Source organism: Rhea americana, unplaced genomic scaffold, assembly GCF_003343005.1.
Source record: "Rhea americana isolate MKP2758 unplaced genomic scaffold, rheAme1 scaffold_1, whole genome shotgun sequence".
NCBI lineage: Eukaryota > Metazoa > Chordata > Aves > Rheiformes > Rheidae > Rhea > Rhea americana.
Window position 1 is genome coordinate 11,051,799 of NW_028185038.1, and position 19,436 is coordinate 11,071,234.

At 37.8% G+C, this 19,436-nt stretch overlaps 1 protein-coding gene across 2 annotated transcripts in view; it reads right to left on the reverse strand.

Annotated features, from left to right (window-relative positions):
* SEMA3A (semaphorin 3A) overlaps positions 1–19,436 on the reverse strand; it is a 170,463-nt gene that overhangs the window by 104,542 nt on the left and 46,485 nt on the right. For both annotated transcript variants that reach the window (XM_085298929.1, XM_085298938.1), the window contains exons 3-4: positions 16,290–16,447; positions 13,427–13,489 (exon numbers count right to left, since the gene is read on the reverse strand). In XM_085298929.1, coding sequence (XP_085155055.1) covers positions 13,427–13,489; positions 16,290–16,447 — 221 coding nt within the window. The remainder of the gene's footprint in view (positions 1–13,426; positions 13,490–16,289; positions 16,448–19,436) is intronic.

A 19,436-nucleotide genomic window follows, 5' to 3' on the forward strand; every position in this document is an offset into this window, starting at 1 on the left:
AAGTTGTTAAAAAAGAACATATTCTGGACATGTTCAGAGCCTTTAAATATTGTTCTTATAAAGTAAAAGAGCTGAAGGAATAAAATTGGGTTTTTTTAAAGTTATTTTCCAGGTAGAGATCTTCTTGTTTGTTTTTTTCTTTTTTTTTTCTTTTTTTTTAATATGTGAAAGTAGTATAGAATTGGAGTTCAAAGTACTTCTAGTCTAATAATGTGAATGAAAATGAATGTAAGTTTTGCAAAGTTCTCCACAGGCAAGAAAGTATAACCATGTATGTTATGAAAATATATCTTAAAGAAGAGGAGGACTGGAATCACTATAGTGAGTCATTGTGAATTCTTCCAACTAATAATCCTATTTTTCACAGTGTGCAGTTTGAAAAATCAGGAAAATTTTCTTGTACGTAGAAAAGCTGAACACTGATTTATGCCCTAAAGCATGAGTTTATACATACACACATACAGCAGAAAATGTCAATGACTGCATACGGCACAGAATGACTGAGGTAGAGATTCAAAGACAAAATTAGGTATATAACGTGGGAGTAACTGCAGGCCTCAGAACCCCCATTCATTTCTCTTGCCTAGCCCTGGAGAAGATTAATCTTCATTTATATTTCAGTAAGTGGTATAAGGTTTCTCCAAGAGCTGAAGCCCTTGTGCAGAAGCAGCTCAGTGCTCAAATCTGAGCAGCTAAGCCCCTACGCACACCATGCCAGAGATCACCTGTGAGGCGTCGCTCTCGCTCTCTCTGTCCTAACCAGGAGAACTCTGAACCGCTGCTTCTCTAAATTCTTGCAGTCTAACTTCTGCAGCTGGTCTTGTACGCAGCTCCGCGAAGGCGTGATTGCCAGCACTCAGAGGACAGCCAAGGGAAGGGCTCCTCCGCCCGCCCGGCCACGCTGTAACGCCGTGGTTAAAGCACGCACCCGACTGCTGGGCACAGTTCAGTTTGTTTCTGCGCTCAAATGAATTTGCACCCATACTTCCCAGTAAAGCCACGCACATATTATAAGTCATTCTGGGCTGAGTTGGCATATGAGGCAGGAGGACTTTCAGCTGAAGACAACCTATCTTGCGTACAGGAATTGAAAATTAATTGGGCTTTGTAGAAGAAATATTGCCCCAGAAGCTTCTTTTGGGGTAAGAAGAAAGTTTTGAATAAGCAGAAAGTTTTAACTTTAAATATACTTGTAGGTGTGTATGTGATGAGCCCTGTTCTGCTTCCTGGAAGCTTGATGGAAGCTATGAAGTTCAGATCCTCAGCTGCAGATGCTGACAGCTCATTGAAATTAAAAAAGATAACACCATTTGCATCACATTAAGACACTGCAGGCAAAGCATTAACCTCACTACAGACAAATACTACTGTACTAAACTCCTATTCTCAGTACAAGTTGAGAAGTTATTAGACATCTAAATGCAGAGTGTGAATTAAAGTCACATATGCCCAGTGGGTCTTTACACAGATCTTAACTTTAAATTTTAATTCCAACTATTATATAATAAGTGTCTGCCTTGAATAGAAGCTAAAGCGTTAATAAAGCTTTCCAGCAGGGCTCCCACCATATAAAGATCAATATGTCTGACTTACTAACCAAACATATGCATTTATTTTTTAAGAGGTTCCCAGTATTCATGCATCAAATTGATAGAAGGGCTTATGCAGAGAGAGATTAGCCTGAAAAAATAAATTACAAAGAAAATGTCTGCAATCAAAAGCATAGGAGCCAAATGCAGAAAGATTGAAAAACAAACACTACAGATATGTAACACTGATTAGGCTGTGTTATGCAGACTTTTCCTGGACAGTTACAAAAATAAAGTCCATCCATCTGTCAAAACATCTGCTCTGCGTATGAAAATTAAAACAGAATTTAGGTGTTTTTTATGAGTTTCCAATAATTATCTCTCCTACAGAAGCCCAGATCTCACATCCTTCGATCTGGATTACTGACAGAGCAAAGCGTTCTTAATGACATCTTTTTAAGTGGAAGTTAAAGGGTAAGTCCCTGTGGCACCAAGTTTTTTCTTTTTTCTTTTTTTTTTTTGGGGGGGGGGAGGGGAGAACAGCATAGATATCCATAACTGCTTCTCAGATATTAGCACAAATGAGGATGGCCAGATTATGCAGGGTAATAAGGAGAAGGCTAAGTAATCCGTTACAGTATCATTAGCTTCAACAGGCTTCTGCTGATTTACTCTCGATAAGGATCTGACTCTGAAATACATTCTTCCTTTATTTCAACCCTCCCACTTAGCCAAGTGATTAAAATATCAGAAGGTTTTGTCTAAACTGGATGGACAAGGGGATTTAAAGCTATCGTCCAACAGCTGGATAAACAAAACAAATATGTGTTTTGTCTTTCAAATCAAAGTGGATGGATCCCATGCATGAGTTTAATTAGTAAGTTTACTTTTTTTCCTTCTTCTTCTTCTTCTGTCCAATTAGTTGAATTCTCGAGTGGCGAGGTCAGGGATATCCATGGAGAATAAGTAATCCCTGATAGTACTGCTGTCATTCAAATTTATCACACTGCTGAAAGATGTTCCCGACTTATCAAGGAGCTTTCTCACTTCTTTCTTTTGCTATTGCCAGGGGCAATCAGTTCAGTCTGTATGGGCTAGATATCTTTTTCAGCAGGCAGCAGCAATGTTTCGAGGAAAATATTTCTGGAGTGTTACTGCAATAAATATATGTGTGATTGCCTTGTACACAGATGACAGATTCTCAGATAGATCCTGCAAACATTTTTGCATGTCAGTAAGCACGTGCAAGGAAGTCCTCTTTAGGGAGAGCTCTCTACTGCATATGCTTTAACAGCTCTTGCCACATGTGTGCAAATCTTTTGAACGTCCTTGTTCTCATTCCCTCCAAATGCAGTAAAATTATTTAAGAATTATTAATGTTTCTCTCTTTGTGTTTAACTTATGTTAAGTGTTTTGTCACTTAAAAATCTTGGTCAAAAAGTACAGTCTGCTTAAACAGATGCAGAATAAGCAGGGAACAAAGCAAATGGTTCCAGGCCTGGTAAAACGCAACGGCTTTTTTCTTTTTTAAAAAAAGTATTATTATTTCATTTTATTGGAGTACGCTGGTTGCTAACACTGCTGTGAAGTTATTATACTAAGTGCTGCATAGGCATTAACAGGAAAATCTGCCAGTACAAGGAGCTTTACACAGGCTCTAAGGGGTGAGGAAATCACGCCTGGCACTTGTACTCGATGAGATAACCTTCCAGCTCGACTTACACGGGGAATTTTAGAGCGAGGGAGGCCAGCATTGCACACAGCTGGCACAAAAACATCTGCAGCCTGTGGTTTACCACTGCACACTTCTCTCTTTAAGTCCCTCGGTTTGGATCAATAGCTTCATTCGCTTCCCTGTTTTATCATTAGCGTACTGTACGATCGGTAAGAGTGAAGTTTTATGGTCCTATCATCTGAAAAAGAGTGAGCTGGTAGTGCTGAGTGAAGTTAACTCAGCAGCTGAAGTACTCTCTGTACTACAGAAATGGATTTCTATTCATTTAGCTCTCAAGGATTACACCCACATCAGTTAAAGTCTGTATTTTGGTACTGCACTACCAAAAAAAAAAAAAAAAAATCCAGTAGAAATTTAGAATATGTCTAAGTAAACAAAATATCTAGTCTATCTTGTAAATCTATGTTATTTTGTGAACTGAAATAAAACTTTTGAAGGCCCTCTCTACTTCAGAGCTTTGAAAAAGCTGACAGATTCTGAGATCCAGTGGCCCTTGTATTGGATCCTGATCTGGATGACTCAACCCATCTTGAGATGTCAGGAATGACACTATTAGGCCTGGTGACCACTGTGGACATTATAGAAGAACCCTTGATTTAGATTCACATATTTAGATTTTCCTCTGCTGTTAAGCTGTGCCCTAAGAAATTTCAGACTGAAGCTGATGATGAGGGTGTAGAGGTTGATAAGATATTCTTAGTTGCTTAGTATAGCTTACTGTAGTTTCACTTATCTTCCCAATTACATTAGGCCTGTTATCTGTCTGATTTTCTTGATATGACAAGACTTCATGAGAATATTGAAAATGTATCATTTATGCAAGTTGCAGGATGTCTGCATGAATTTAAAACGTCAAGCAAAGAAAAAAGAAGCCAACTAACAAAGCCCATAATTAAAAAAAAAAAAAAAAGCCACCGAGGGAAAAAAAGAAAAGATCTAACCTAATTTTTTCAAGTCACAAAGCTGTATGCCATGTTAGTAAATAGTTTTACCATCAGTACACTTGTGCAGCAGATGGAAAGCTCCCTTGGTCCTTATGTTGTGCTAGTAAGAGTGGAATACAAAAAACCCTGCCTGCCTACCTGCCTGCCTATTTTCTACACATCTGGCAGCCAATACTGGTATTTGGTCCTTTGACCCAGAGTTTGCCAATAAAGTGAAACATAGAGGTACAGGACACCCCCATAGAGTCCTTCTTAAAAGCAGTCTTAAGCTAGAAGCCATTAGAAGAAGTCACTAGAAGGCATGCTTTAAAGATGCCTCCTTTGACCCTAATAACTGTCCGTATCAGCGAAACAGGCCTTTGAATCTGCGGACTTTGACATCAGCTCTAACCGTTGGACTTAGTGATTGCCTAAGATCTTAAGAAGTTTCTCCAAATTGTTCTGCATTTGATATGTTAAAATTATGAGCCATGTTTCAAGTCTGTAAATCTTCATTCAGCGGATGCAGCTAATAATTGTTTTGGACCTGTGAACAACCAGAGGGATGCCAAGAAAAGGCTGCAGCACTAAATACCTGCTTTAATGACCCTCTCATATTTTTGTACATCTGGTTAACGTATAGTTAACAAGACAAACCAAAGCTCTTTGTGGATGCAGTCCAACAAACAAGTGAGTTTGCAGGATTTTGCAGCCGTAACACAGTGCTACATATTGAATCTTTCTGTGGGTGTGAGCAAGCTTCTTTTCTTTTAAATTGTTATGCTTTTCAGTACTATGTATTGCCTATTGCACAGAATTGAATGAAAGAGCAGAAGAGTATTTCAAGAATAACTCAAAACTCAGGAAGCATTGAGATGATCAAGAAGCCATAACTTTTCTGATCAAAACATTAAAACACAATTGTTTTTACTCTGTAGGATGAAACTGTCCCACATTTTGGGCCTGGCTTTATTAGCAAAGAAATAACAATACTGCCTAGTTTCAGCCCAAGCAGTCTCACCAAGCCCAGCAGCAATTTAAGGTGCGACCACAGTCTAGATCTAAAGAGTCTCTCTCTTATCGTCTATCTCTTCTATCTGGGTGTGGGAACAAATCACCTGTTTCACGGAGTAATCAGATTGCACCCCACCTTTCCAAACGGGCTCAACACCTGCTAGCTGGGTGGGGTATATGAGACAAACAGGCTGTCAAGCCTGTTATACGCACATAAAGCACTTCTTAGACTTTGTATCAGCCAGCTCGCCTTTATTCAGCATCAGGCACATCCTGTAATGACTGCCACCCACAGTCACCCAAGATAAATATACTGTCAACTTCCTTCCTAATAGTGGATGGCAATGCATGAAGGATTGAAAGGAAGCAAAAGAGCGTTGTATCTATAAGGGACAGCCACTTAGCAATATGTGCACGTGTAAATAAAGACACTATGAAGACCATTAAATTACACGTTCCATAAGGTGGGAAACTTGAAGTTAGGGAATGGACATCAATTTATTGTGAGACCATAGAGAGGTGAACTGAGAAACTTGAAGTGACAGAAGCTTAAAGTTTCCACTTAATAAGAATTTGGCACAAAAGGTAAATTGTTGAAAGAAGAATTAACTAAGTGATTTTGGTGGAGGGAGAGGGAGATTCATGATGCATATATGGTAACCTGAAGTTTCGTAAGATATTAATCAGGACAGAATTATTCAAGGGAAAAAGGAAGCAATAGATGATTTGTTCCAAAACAGATCATATTGTTCTACTAGGAAAAGAAAAAAAGAGAGAAAGGTATAGGTTATCTCTTTATTTGCTGTTCTTAATTTTCTTCTGTCGGCATCTTTAGAATACAAAATTTTCTCTACAGTGAAAAGATTTTTAAAGAATGTGAAGATGTGGAAACTGAACAAAGCATTAGCTTTGACATAGGAAATAATTACATATAATTTTCTCAGTTATTTTAAGAACTTTTTCTTTAACTACTATTTAATTCTTTTATTCATTCCAGAAGAAAACAGATAATAATAGGTTTATGTGCAGCAGGAAGGAATTTAGTGGACTTATGGCTAGTATATGTACAGTACAGTATGTAAGTAGCAAGACTACAGATAGACAATTTGTTGTAAACTAGTTCAATAGGGAAATAATGAGCACATCTCAAATATATAATCTCTGTGATATGTAGTCTTTGACAGTACACCTATTCTTAAATTTTCAGCCAGCCTTCCTTTCATTAAAACGAAGTAAAAAAAAGTCTTTCTGCTAAGATAGAAAGAATCTGAGGCAAAATCAGAAAAAAAAGAAGAAGAAGAAAAAAAAGAATGTGAATGGCACTGAGAGAAAAGCTTTTTCTCTGACTACTTGAGCACTAAAGCCTTGACAGAAAACAGGGACTATGCATATCTATCACTTTTACCAGTTATCTAGTTAATGTGTTGCTCTGGAAAGAAACATATAAAGAATAAATTTACTCTGTCCATCTTGTAATGTAATAAATCATGACAAGGAATTACCCAAAGTCATTTTAGAATAGTGATTGATAACATAGCAGTAAATAAAAATAATTTTCATTTCTTTGTCAAGGCCAAACTGGGTTCACAAGGAACGTCTATTGATAAAAATGTTAAAAAAGTAATTTGGGGAGGAAATATTTGTTCTTTTTTCCTTTACTTTCCCTTTACTAGCTCTGTGTGCCTTTATAGTTCAAAACAACAAAAAAAAATCATTTCTGCAAGACTGCAGAAGACTGCATTAAATCTGATGAATATTAGCTTTCTCTCAGAGGCAAATCTCTATAGTCACACCTACAAATAGAAAAATAAGCCAGAAAATTGGAAAATTAGCTTTTTCCTTGTTCTATATCAATTTGTTCACCCTACTTAAAGACTTAAGTGATTCCCACGATACATACATGGGTAAAACATGAACTTTTGAAAATTCATGCTACAGTCGCTAACTTAATCCTTCTTCTGTGCAAGTGCACCAGCTACGTGTGCACAAGTTACAGTAAATGGTTTGCCTTAGTCTGTTAACATAAGGCAATACATGCAAGTGCCTAAATGAATACAAGCTGTAGTATCAACTTCCATACTAACTAATGATGAGACATAAATGAGGCTTTATGTTACAGAGTGTGCTGCGGACTAGAGCTGGCTTAGCCAGAATTTCCTGGGGGGAAAAAATGCCGTTAGACAGCTCCACGGGACTTTGAAAGACTCTAGTGTATTATACTCCTTTTCACCATGCTGAGCTCACCTCTCCTAAGCGATGGAGTTGTAAGTTTGGGCTCCTCCCCTCCACCCCAGCCTACCTTTCTATTTTGTGTGGACTCTATACGAAGCCGTTTTACACAGTAGTAACACTAAAGCCGCACACTACTGACCAACCGACCCACCCTGGCCTCTCTCCCAGGTGGAAAGCAATGCCTTGGGAGTAAAGCATGTCCACGATAAAAATCACAGCGGTAAAGACTGAGTAGACCCCAAGCTGTAAATAGTTTCTTCCAGGATTGCTAACCAGGACAAGTAATACAGTTGAAAAGAATAAGCAGCGGCACTATTTGTGCACAAACAGCTCAGAAGGCACAATTCTCCTTGCTGCAGGGTAACACTGAGAATAAATTCTGTCCCTGTCCTCACTTCAGGTCCATTGCTTTGGACTTCTTGCTCACTTTACTCCTTCCTGTTTCCAGAGGACATGCACCTTTTCCTTTCCCCAAGCTAGACTGAGAAATTTGGGCAAAATCTCAAAGGATTTCAGTGTTCTGATGGAGACAAAAGGAGACCAAAAGGAGATGGTGATGGTGGTGACGGATCATGATAGTGAAACTGAAAATCTGGCTGTAGATGTCCCCCAAAGGGAGATGTATGAAAGAAAAGGATGAACTTCTCTTTGGCACATACAAGGGGTCAGAGATAATTTCAACTATGCCCGATCAGATTTAGGAGCAGGTTTTCTACAGCCAACTGGCATTATATATTTAATTTTCAGATTCTCTCTTCAGATCTTTGCTTACAATAATACATGAAAAAAAAATTACTTTTACTTTGTGCCTCTATTTTTCCTAAGGCAACAACAGTAGTAAAATGAGCTAAAGGCAATAGTGCTCATTTCCAACTTCATTTTTACAGAGTAGCACCAGATATGGCTGAGGTACGTTTTGGTAAGTTATGCACTGCTTTTTATTTTTTGCAATCATAACAATCTACAATCACTCCAGACTGAGGGCTATAGAAATCTTTGGAGTTGATAATGCTGCTACGATTTAGGGGGGAAGCTGGAAAACTTTAAGGGAAGCCAAAACTGAGAGGATATACAAACATTTTGACTTAAATTAACTATTATTTTTAAGAAATGAGATTATGAACTAAATTAGAGACCTGAGATTCTATCCACTTAAGCCATAAGCTCAAAGATTAAGTGAGGCCACATTTACGTATAAAGAAGAATATACTGAATATGCCTGTATTATGTACAGTGTAAAGGTTCTGTTGTTTCTTTTCAAATGGGAAAAGTTTTCTACTTGAGCTGATTCCACATTACTACCAATCATTTAGCTAGTAAGTGGAATGACATGAAAATATGTTTATGGATCTATTTGTTCATGTTAGGGAGCGTATGGAAAAGCTTGCCTACTCTTTATTGTACCCAGTTGTATACCAACACTTAACTCCCACTAGAAAAATCCAGAGATGAGCTGAGTTCACACAGCACCCAAAGCTTGTGCAAGTCTATTTGTCCTCACATAGCCCATCCTGTGTGACTTTGTTAAAGTAAGTATTGGAATTTTAAAGACTTACAGATGTCAAGGCCCAAAAGGAACATTTCAACAGTTTAATCTGAGCTAATCTTTGAAAGTGGCTAAATAAATTAGATATTCAAATCACACTTGAAAATAACATCATAGGATGCCATTCAGAAAAATATCTTCAAAGCCCTCAAGTCATGGACGCGCCATCATATCCTTTAATAGGGATTTCTCTGATTAACTGTGTACCACATGAACTACTGTCATGGTGCCTCAGTCAAATTTGGTGCAGAAATATATCAACTAGATACAGTAGCCAACAGATAATACAACAGAACGTGGCCAAAACTTTCAAAACTTCAGTAAATTAATAGTTTAAGGACTAGATGAGCTTTCCAGTCAGCAAACTCATTTGCCTCTCCTACCTGCAGAAATAACTAGGGTTTCTGGTAACCTTTTACAAATCATTCAAGCTTTACTTGCTCAGTTTATGATACCCCTGGAATGTCAGGCAACTGTAGCTGTATTTTTTTCACAGTTGCCTATTATTTAACCCATATGTAATATGGAGGTTGCCATGTGTTACTGCTGGGTGCCAGGTGCCTGCAAGATCTTAAAAACCAAAATACTAACGCTCACTAGTGAAGGATATAACTGTGAGTATGTCTACACTGCAAGGTTCAGTACAAAAATCCAGAAGTATTCTGCAGCAGCACTGCCGTCTTTGGTCATTACCAACGTCTGGTCAGCAATCACGAGGCAGGTTCACAGAACATATAGCACGCAGAACTGATCAAATAAGAAAGCCTATTTACGACTGAGGTCCAAACTAACAAGAAATCCTCATTTAGTTGAATTACATAAGCAAATGCCTTATCCTTTATTAGTAGTCGTTAATTTTTCACTAATAAGATTGCTACTTGTCATGCTGCATACTGAGGATATGGAAATGTAATACTAAGTACTTGCATGGGGCAGTAATTATGATTTTATTGGAAAAAACAAAAAAAGAATCTGTTTCGTGGGGAAGTGTAGCAGCTCACTCTTGCCAGAGAAGTCCTGCTGTAAGTATTGCATGGCATGGGTAAGCCACTCAGCTTCTCTTCTCCTCCTCGTACCCAAAAAAGAGATGCCAAGCATACTTTAAAAGGTTTATCTACCTATGCAGCGAGCAAAGCTTAAATAATTAACATATACTAAGCACTGGGAAGAAAGTCAGAAATGAAAATGACTGCTCAAGGAGCGAAGAGAAGTCATTAGAGCGAGGGTATGTTAAGTTGGCTGCCCTCCTCGAAACCCTGCGTGAACCGCAGGGAGCTCCGCCGAGCTGCTCCGCCGGGGCTGGCATGACTGACGGCGTCAGTTTAAGGAATCCCTCTGCAGCAGGAAAGGCTGCAGTAAATTACCTTTTATAATTACGAGAGGAAATCTCTCCGGCCGTGTCTGAGGTTAGCGGTGGGGCAGAGGCAGGGTCATGCGCGCGCTGCAGCTGCTGCAGCGCACCTGGCCTATTAGTGGGGACTTGCATTTTCAGCACTGGCTTCCCCTGGAGATCAATAATTAAGAGAGTTTAAAAAAGACCCCAATATAAAGGTACAGACTATCATTTAATAAAAGTTTTGAACTATCACAAATGAAGAATACCTAATACCTTAGCAGCAGTACATGCCGAAAGCACTATTAAATCAAGCTTGTTTTATAAGCCACTTTATTTGTCCTCTATTTCCCTTGTTCTCTCTAATGAGAGGCTGTTGAATTATTTTTATGGCCTTTATATTTCACACTCCCAAGGTACTGTCAATGGCTTTAAGGAATAAATGAAGGAAGTATACTAACTTTCTTAAATAGCCTGTAATCTTTATCTGTAATTATAGCTAGGAAAGCTGTATTTAATACTTTGTCTTTAATGCATTGTTTCATGACAAGAACAGGTAGCTATAGATATTTAAAGATGATACCCTAAACACACTGAGATGTATATTCCAGCTTTCTAGCTTGCCTACCAAACTGACCCACATTAAATATGACCTATATTTTCTTTATTTCTCATCTACACCTGTAGAGAAATCTTAAAACTTAGAACAACAACTACAAAAAAAAAAAAAGAAAAAGAAAAAAGAAAACTCAATGACTCATATATCCAAAAAATGTTTTCCAAATCAAAATATCCAGTATTAGAAATATTTTGTTGTACTACTGCTACCGCAGCTTGGGCTGCACTCTGTCCTGACGCTGTGCTCCTGTTCTCATGTCCTGCGGTCCCAGCAGGCAGCTAATGCTCCAGGACCGTACCTAGCGCTGGAGCACGGCATTGCATTCACTTTTCCCGTGTGATCAGCAGGCGTAACAGCCCTGATGTCAGAAGAAGCAGAACATTACAAGTATATGAATTTGTTACAGCACATACAGTCCTCTCACTTACAGCAGTCAGAGGACACAGACTGGAACTTTCCAGATCACTCCAGAGTAATAAAATATCTCCATTTATTATGAACAGATTGGAATCAGTCTACTCAATTGCATGAAACATACTCTTCATTTCTGAATTTATAAAAATAAGTATTAAAAAAATAAAAGAGTATACTTTCAATTTCAGTGCTGTATCTCCTATTAGTTTTCTAGGTTTCAACTCAGACTGTAAAAAAAGCTACTTAATGTAATATTACAAAAAATATAAGATCAGCCAGTAAGGTTAGTTAATTTGTTCAGACATTTAACACTAGCCTTACTTTCTTTTTTTTTAACCTTGAAAATTAGATATTCTAATCCTCACCTTGTAATATACTCCTGAAAATTATTTGTGAACATGAAGAAGGATTAATTTAACCATATTACTGCAATTTAATGAGACAGCTCTAGCCAAAGTCAAATACTTTATCTGGTCCTTCACATATATAGCTCAGCCTGTATCTCTTAGTTTTCACTTAATCTACCTCTACTGTTCCCAGCTGGGAAGACAACCGTCCTCTATGGCCTAGGTAAAGACCAATGAATCTATTTTTATTATGACCTAGGAAATTATTCAAATGGAGCTCTCTAGAGGCAAATGGTTGACATTATGAATATTTTACAGAATCATCTCTGAAAATCAGGCCAATAGCATTTACACATGGGGCCAAGCTCCACTTTCAGTTATACCTTGGCAATCACAAGAATTTCTCTTTTGGCTCCTCTATGCAAGTACTTGTTTGGCTTATTGCATGTGTGTATTTTCTCCCTTCTTTCCTTCTTGGGCTCTTGCCTCCCATTTCCCAGGCTGTTCTTACACTGAAGATCATAGAATCACAGCAGTCATAGAATCAGTAAGGTTGGCAGGGACCTCTGCAGATCATCTAGTCCAACATCCCTGCTCAGCAGGGTCACCTAGAGCATGGTAGACAGGGTTGCATCCAGGCAGGCCTTGAAGATCTCCAGAGAAGGAGACTCCACAACCTCTCTGGGCAACCTCTGCCAGGGCTCCGTCACCCTCACAGGGAAGAAATTCCCCCTCACGGTCAGGTGGAACTTCCCGTGCTTCACTTTCTGCCCATTGCCTCTTGTCCTGTCCCACGGGACAACTGAAAAGAGTTTGTCCACGTCCCCCTGACACCCTCCCTTCAGGTACTTGTACACGTTGATCAGATCCCCCCCTCAGTCTTCTCTTCCCCAGGCTAAACAGGCCCAGCTCTCGCAGCCGTTCCTCACAGGGCAGGTGCTCCAGCCCTCTGATCATCTTCGTAGCCCTATGCTGGACTCTCTCCAGTAGCTCCATGTCTCTCTTGTCCTTGGGAGCCCAGAACTGGACACAGCACTCGAGATGAGGCCTCTCCAGGGCTGAGCAGAGGGGCAGGATCACCTCCCTCGACCTGCTGGCAACACTCTTCCTAATGCACCCCAGGAGACCACTGGCCTTCTTGGCCACAAGGGCACATTGCTGGCTCATGGTCAACTTGTCATCCACCAGCACTCCCAGGTCCTTCTCCAATAGCAGATTGATAAGTCATTAGCAGTGTGGAATGACTATTATTTGGGGTCTACCGGCAATATATCTCCTTCTTCATAAATACAGTGACTAAGATATACACTTGAATACGGGAAAATGCATGGAAAATTACACCTACTATCACAGTGTAAATGTGCAAAGATACCTCAAAATTTTGAATGTCTGAGATCAAAAGAATTATGCAAGAGGTAATAGTTCTCATTCCAATGACTTTCTTCCTTCCTCTTTCTTGAGAAGATAAATTGATTTGGGGTTTTGGGTGGGGTAAATAATTTTTATTTCATTTGCATAATTTCCATTTATGGGATTTAAAACTCTGGTTATAAATGTAAAGATTCATTATTCAGAATAACAATAAAAGGCTGAGATGACTCAAGTCAAATATTATGATCAGATAAGTGGCCTTACAGAAGAGGAAACATTTTTTTAAAGAATTAACACAAAGAGGCATAATAAAACATTTTAAAATGTTTTATAAAAAAAAATGCTAAAAATATTTGTACTTACCAGAATATCTTTTCCAGCCCACTTGCACTCATCCCTTCGGGAATGAGATACAGGCCAAACAATCTAAGGACACAGAACAAAAATCACATTATGCTATTTCATCCTTCAATAATCAGAAATTGCAGACCAAATGCTATGGAGCATCTTTATCTAATTTCTCTTTTTCCCTTTCTTTTCTTTATTTCTTTTTCCTCCATAAAATTTGAGAACAAAGAAATGATATGATAGGAAAAAAAAATAGGGTTGATAGGAGTCACTGTAAAAACAATCTTGAAATACAGTCTTTTTTGTGAATCTCAGCAGTGAATCTTGAACACTAATGATAAGATGGTTGATTCTCCCTTCCACTGTTTTAAATCTAATATAAGGAAATGGTGACTGAAAGCAAAATACCGCAGATACTTACTAACAATAAATCTGATCTGTGTGAAATGCAGTTTCACATTAGGCTTTCAACATCATAAATGAGGTGTTTGCCTCTTCAACGTATCTACTAGGTCACTCTTTTACGAGTCTTATTAAATAATAAAAACAGAAACTGTGGTATTTGAAAAATATCATACTGTCAAAGTAGGAATGTTGTTGCTGTTCCTATAGAGCTATCCTTACATGAGTAATCTTAAACCTGAGTTTATTATGGTTTTTGCTTAGTAGAAAATGTATCTCACCTCATACAGAGAAAACCCAGAGACGCTCACAGTCAATTATTCATGTTTTTTGAAAAGCTTTTAGGAATTACATATAGAATAAAACATGATCTTCACATAAAATGCCAGGCTATTCAGTTGGGAGCCTCAGATAATGCAATATGAATGGCCATAAGTCTGGATTATAACCTTGGCGTTCAATACAGTTTGTTAAAGAAAGTAAAATGGGAAAGTATTAAAAAAGAAAAAAAAAAGAATATAGATGGCAGAAGAGGACAGAGGAGATGTTATATATGCCTTTTAAAGTCAAGTTTGCAACAGCATCTTCAAAGTCAGAATTCTCTTATAATATTAAAAAATCCAAACAGAAATCGAACCTCTTACGTCTATAAAATAATGCTGAATGTTTTATGAGCACATTCTCCCTCAAAGGATTCTTGCTACTTCCTTTTTCTATTCTTGGCTTAAAATGTACAGAGATATGTGAAAATTAAAATTTATCAGGTTGGAAAACATTAACCAAACTTCTCAGATCTCTCATAAGTACCAGTTCAAGTTCAGTTCAAGTTTTGGGTAAAGATTTCTATATTGTTCAAAGCAGTATTTTAATCTATAAAATGAATGTCTATATGTTGTCCTTCTTCATTGTCTCAGTACAGTGTTTTTTCTAAAACATTAGAAACATAGAAAACATCAGTCTGTTTTCTATAGTCTAGAGCTAAAGAGCTAAATTGCACCATTCCACTGGAAAAATTGGCTTTTTGAGTTCTGTTGCTCTCGTGTCATATGCTGCTTTCAGTAATTATACAGTAACCTTAAATCTTTTTAATAAGATGGCACCAACCATTGGTGAAGTTCCAGCCCTAGTGCAGCACTGGCAACATTGGGATTTTGATCTAACTGTTTTCAGTGACCCTCCTTTCTTTACTCAGCTGACTCCAAAAATCTTAAAGTTCTTTTTTATTCTTAAGTATGAAGTTTAAATATAAGACTTAAAGATTATTCTTTAAATTATTTTTGAACATTCAGTTTCATGCCACCAACAGTAATTCTTTTTTATTGCAGTACTATCCGTGTACAATTTCAGGGAGTGTACTAATGGTACTTGAATCCTGAAATCTGTAGGATACAATCCCTCCCATTCTGCAGAACTGTTTTCTACACTGGAAACACCTTCTTTCTTTTAATTATTCCAGATGTTTTTCACATTAAACTATGAATCCCTCGGAGAATTCAAATAAATAGCTAGTTTCCTTTATGCCTCTCTAAAGAGAATAGAAAATACCCAGTTTTCCTTTTATCCCTTTTCCTTAGAGAATACAAATGAATAGCCTGTCTTCCCCCTGAACAGAAAACACAAGGTATTTATTGCTATCATCTTAGGAAGCTAATAGTCAAACGGGCAAAAGGTCAGGAACACCAAGAAAAAAAACATCTCAGAGTATTGAGGCAATATATCTCTCAAAAAAGAGTAGTCCCTAGATTTTAAAACGTACCATCAAAATACTTAAATATAACAAATCAAATCTCCATCTCACTGTTTACCTTCTAAGCATTTTGTTTTCACTGAAATAAATGAAAAGCTAAAATGATTTATTTAGGCTCAAACAAAAGCATACTCTGGAATGTCATGGAATTGTTTGTCAGCTTTTGATCTGTCCCCAGCTTTTACTGGAAAATTATACTCTCCATCAAGAACAGCAAGTTTTTTACGAATCTGTTGCTCTTTAATCAATTTGTAATCTGTTATGTCTCATGAGCAGCAGAAATACAGTGCCTGAAATTGCTGTGATAAAGAAGAGAAATCAACACTCAGACTCTCAAAGAGCTGCTTTTTACCTGCAACAAATGCAGAGTAATATTTCTGTGTAAGCTGTCATAACAGCCACCTTTGTTTTACTTAGCAGCAAACATGAAAGTGTGTCTTATTTGGGAAACAGCTGGATTATTAACTTATCATTACTACAGTTACTATATTGCTTCTCAATTACTTTTTTGCAATCTGGAAAAAATGTTGCAGATTATATAATTACACTCATTATAAATTTCACTTTATAGAGTCAGATTTTTATTTTATTTTATTTTTGTCATATAGTATCCCTGATAAGAGAACACTTACTACACGATTCAAACAGTGCCCTACATAGTCGAGGTAACAACAACTGTACAATGTTAAAAGTGCACATTTACTTTGTATAAACCATGATTCAAGATACCTTTTGATATTCTTTGATGTTAACCAGGTTGAAAGAAAATATGTGATCCTTTGCTCCAACGTACAGTCGACTCCGCTCCTCATCCAAGAGGAAAGTATGGTAACTGGAGCTATTAGCTAGTCCATTAAAATTGATGATATTGTTGGATTCCAGCATTTCTGTAAGACAAAGGCAATACTTTCTATGTTAATACAGTTAAGTGATATATAGACTAGTATCTGACTTTGTAAGGATATCATTTTAGCAATTTATATTTATGGAGTGAAAACTAGTGAAAGCTTTTCGTACCTGGGCTTGTGAGTATTATCACTTCAAGTACCTAAACCCAAACTGCTAGTGAGATTCAGCTCTATACACTGCAAGGTCAAACATCAATAACATCAATGAGAATCTTGTGTGAAGGTTTTTGGTAGTAAATTCTACCCAGGTAACTCATTAAGTCCCGGACAAAGTTCAATTCTGTTCAATCAGTGAGATTTTCAGGCATCAATCTGAGGTTGATCAGCGGATATAATGCACATCTAAACAGAAAATCTAATAGTTCCAGCATGAGAAGAGGAGAGGAGAGGAGAGGAGAGGAGAGGAGAGAAAAAAATTATCCCTATATTTCATACATATCTATAAATCATGTATGCCAGTCCTGAGTACAAGCCCTGGCATTAGGAGGCACGGGAACAAACATAGGGCTCTAGGTGCAGCAGCAGCTCCACTGATGCACCTCCTCACATCCCAGGCCAGGACCCATCAGGAATATGAGGAAGGGAGTGAACATATCACCCTCCAAGGAGAAGACTGCTAGAGGGCACAGCCAGACTTTCAGACAGCTCGTGGTGCTATGCCACGTGTGCAAGCCATGGGTGTGTGCTGCTCTTGTCAAAACAGCTTCACAACATTCAGAATTTGCCTAACAATGCAGAATTTCCCTTTTTGCTCTTGAATAAGATTACTATCTTCCATTTTGAACCATTACTCCAGCTGTACTCATTATGTTGATAAAAATCAAGGTGAAGTTGTTTTATTTAAAAAAAATAATAAATTGATTCTGCTTTATTTTCCTTTTTTTGTTGTTTTTACACCCTTTTTCCCTCTTTTCCTTTAACTAGAACATAGAGGATGTCAAATGGGGCTCCTTTGGATCTACATAACAGCAATACTTAAGACTTTTACAGAATTTCATTAGTCTCAACTTAGTAGTCACGCAGATGTTAAACCTGTATTTTATATTCATATATACTGGATGAATTTTGAAGAAGATTCCTGGCTGCTGTTGCACAATGGATAGGCAGCGCATTCAAGGAAGATAACACGTAGAGGATGTGTAATATTCAGCCTAGATTTGTATTCTTTGCACTTAATTGGACAAACTCTCAATAGCATCAAAAAGAGCTCCCTCACCTAGGAGTGCAACAAAGCGCCCGGGAAGGCTCTATAGTCTCTGTTCCAGGACTTTTCTGATTGAATGTGACTATATACATTTATACCGTAGCACGCTTTTTAAAACTTGTGCTACTCGTACTCAACACTTAGGTTCTCCATCTCGCTCTCTTTCGCTCTCTTTTTAATATAACAAGAAGAAATCAAATCACCCCAAGCAGTCTTGTCAAAATAATTCTTCTGGATTCCTGCCAAGTTTTAGAATTTGACTGTATTGTCCTCCAGTTCACTTATTTGCATTTTGTTAGACTTTACTAATTCTCTTTACATTGTAATGACTGATTCAGATGTTGAATGTCTCTCTGCTGAATAGTGAGTGATGCAGATGATTGATTGCTTAACTTGTCTTAGATCTCTCCTGGCTAGAAATGCTTTGCTGTCATCTGTATCTGTTAATTTTTCTTATAATATAGCTGTCAAAAACCCTCATACATTTTTTTCATCTTAGTCTGAACTCTCCTAGGTGTGATTCTGCCCTCTGTGACTGCAGCATAACGAGAAGTAGCTGCTGAAATCAGAGCTACACAAATGAGAAACTAATGTAAATGGAAAGACGCTCAGCCAGTCACCTAGCTGCTTGATTTAGAAGACTGAAATGATTTTTCTATTAATGAGTTCTGAATATTCACACATACAAGTGGTGTTTGATGTTGTCTTTTGTTTTCTAACTTTCATAAAAAATATCAGATAATGATATTGGAGTCTAATGTTTATTATGGCCAAGAGTAAACTACATCATCATCTTCACTGTTCATATGCTCCACAGTGTAACTTAAAAGGACCAGGTGTAGCTCTGCAGGGAAGTAGTAATTTTTTTTTTCTTTTTCTAGGACTCTTTAAAATATGCAATGGTGTTGAAGGTAACACTATTTCTTTTTCTTTTTTGTGGAGCTGCAATTTAGAATCAAATTGAGTTAACTCCCAGCTGCCTCCTGCAAGATTAAGACATTACTCCTGGGTTTTAATCTAGTATCTGTTGTGCTTCTCACTTTTGCAGGAGATGGCCAGATTTCCAGTTCTATTTCATTAAAAAAAAATCAGAATATTATTATCACTGTATTTTAAATCCTCTTGTGAAATCAGGCTTCTACTTACCAGGAACTAGTCTGAGAATATAGGTTGAGGGCAGAAATGACATTTAGATGCTATTGACTAGATGCTGACGATTCTCCTTCACTGCAGATTTAATTAGGATTGAGTTACATCACAACTGAGAGGTGAAAACCTAAATAATCCTTGCAGTTCCACTGCTTTTTATTCTGACTTACATTTATTTCTCTGGTAATGAATAGGGCTTTACATGACATTCTGGAAAGGGCTGCTGAAGAGCAAAGCAATGGCATTTGCACAATCAATACAAATTAAGTATTCCACTTCCTCAAATTAATTAGTTTCCAAGTGTTTACCATGCAGCACTCTTGCAGTACCCAGCCAGTGGCTATTGCTGGGCAGAAGACAGAAGCAGCAATGACAGGGCACTTTCCCCGAAGGGCACGGACGTCCATCAATTCTCTGAACTGTCGATCAGTCACGCTGGTGAGGCACATAGCTAATTGATGCTAAAATCAACCAATATTTACAATGAAAACTGCATGACAATGACAAGAGGAAAATGATTAACGCCTTCACAAAGTCAGTGGCATTGGTACTGTCTACTCTGCACACCCCAGTTCTTCTCTTTTTCTTCGTTGTGTGTACTGAAGGTTAGAAACA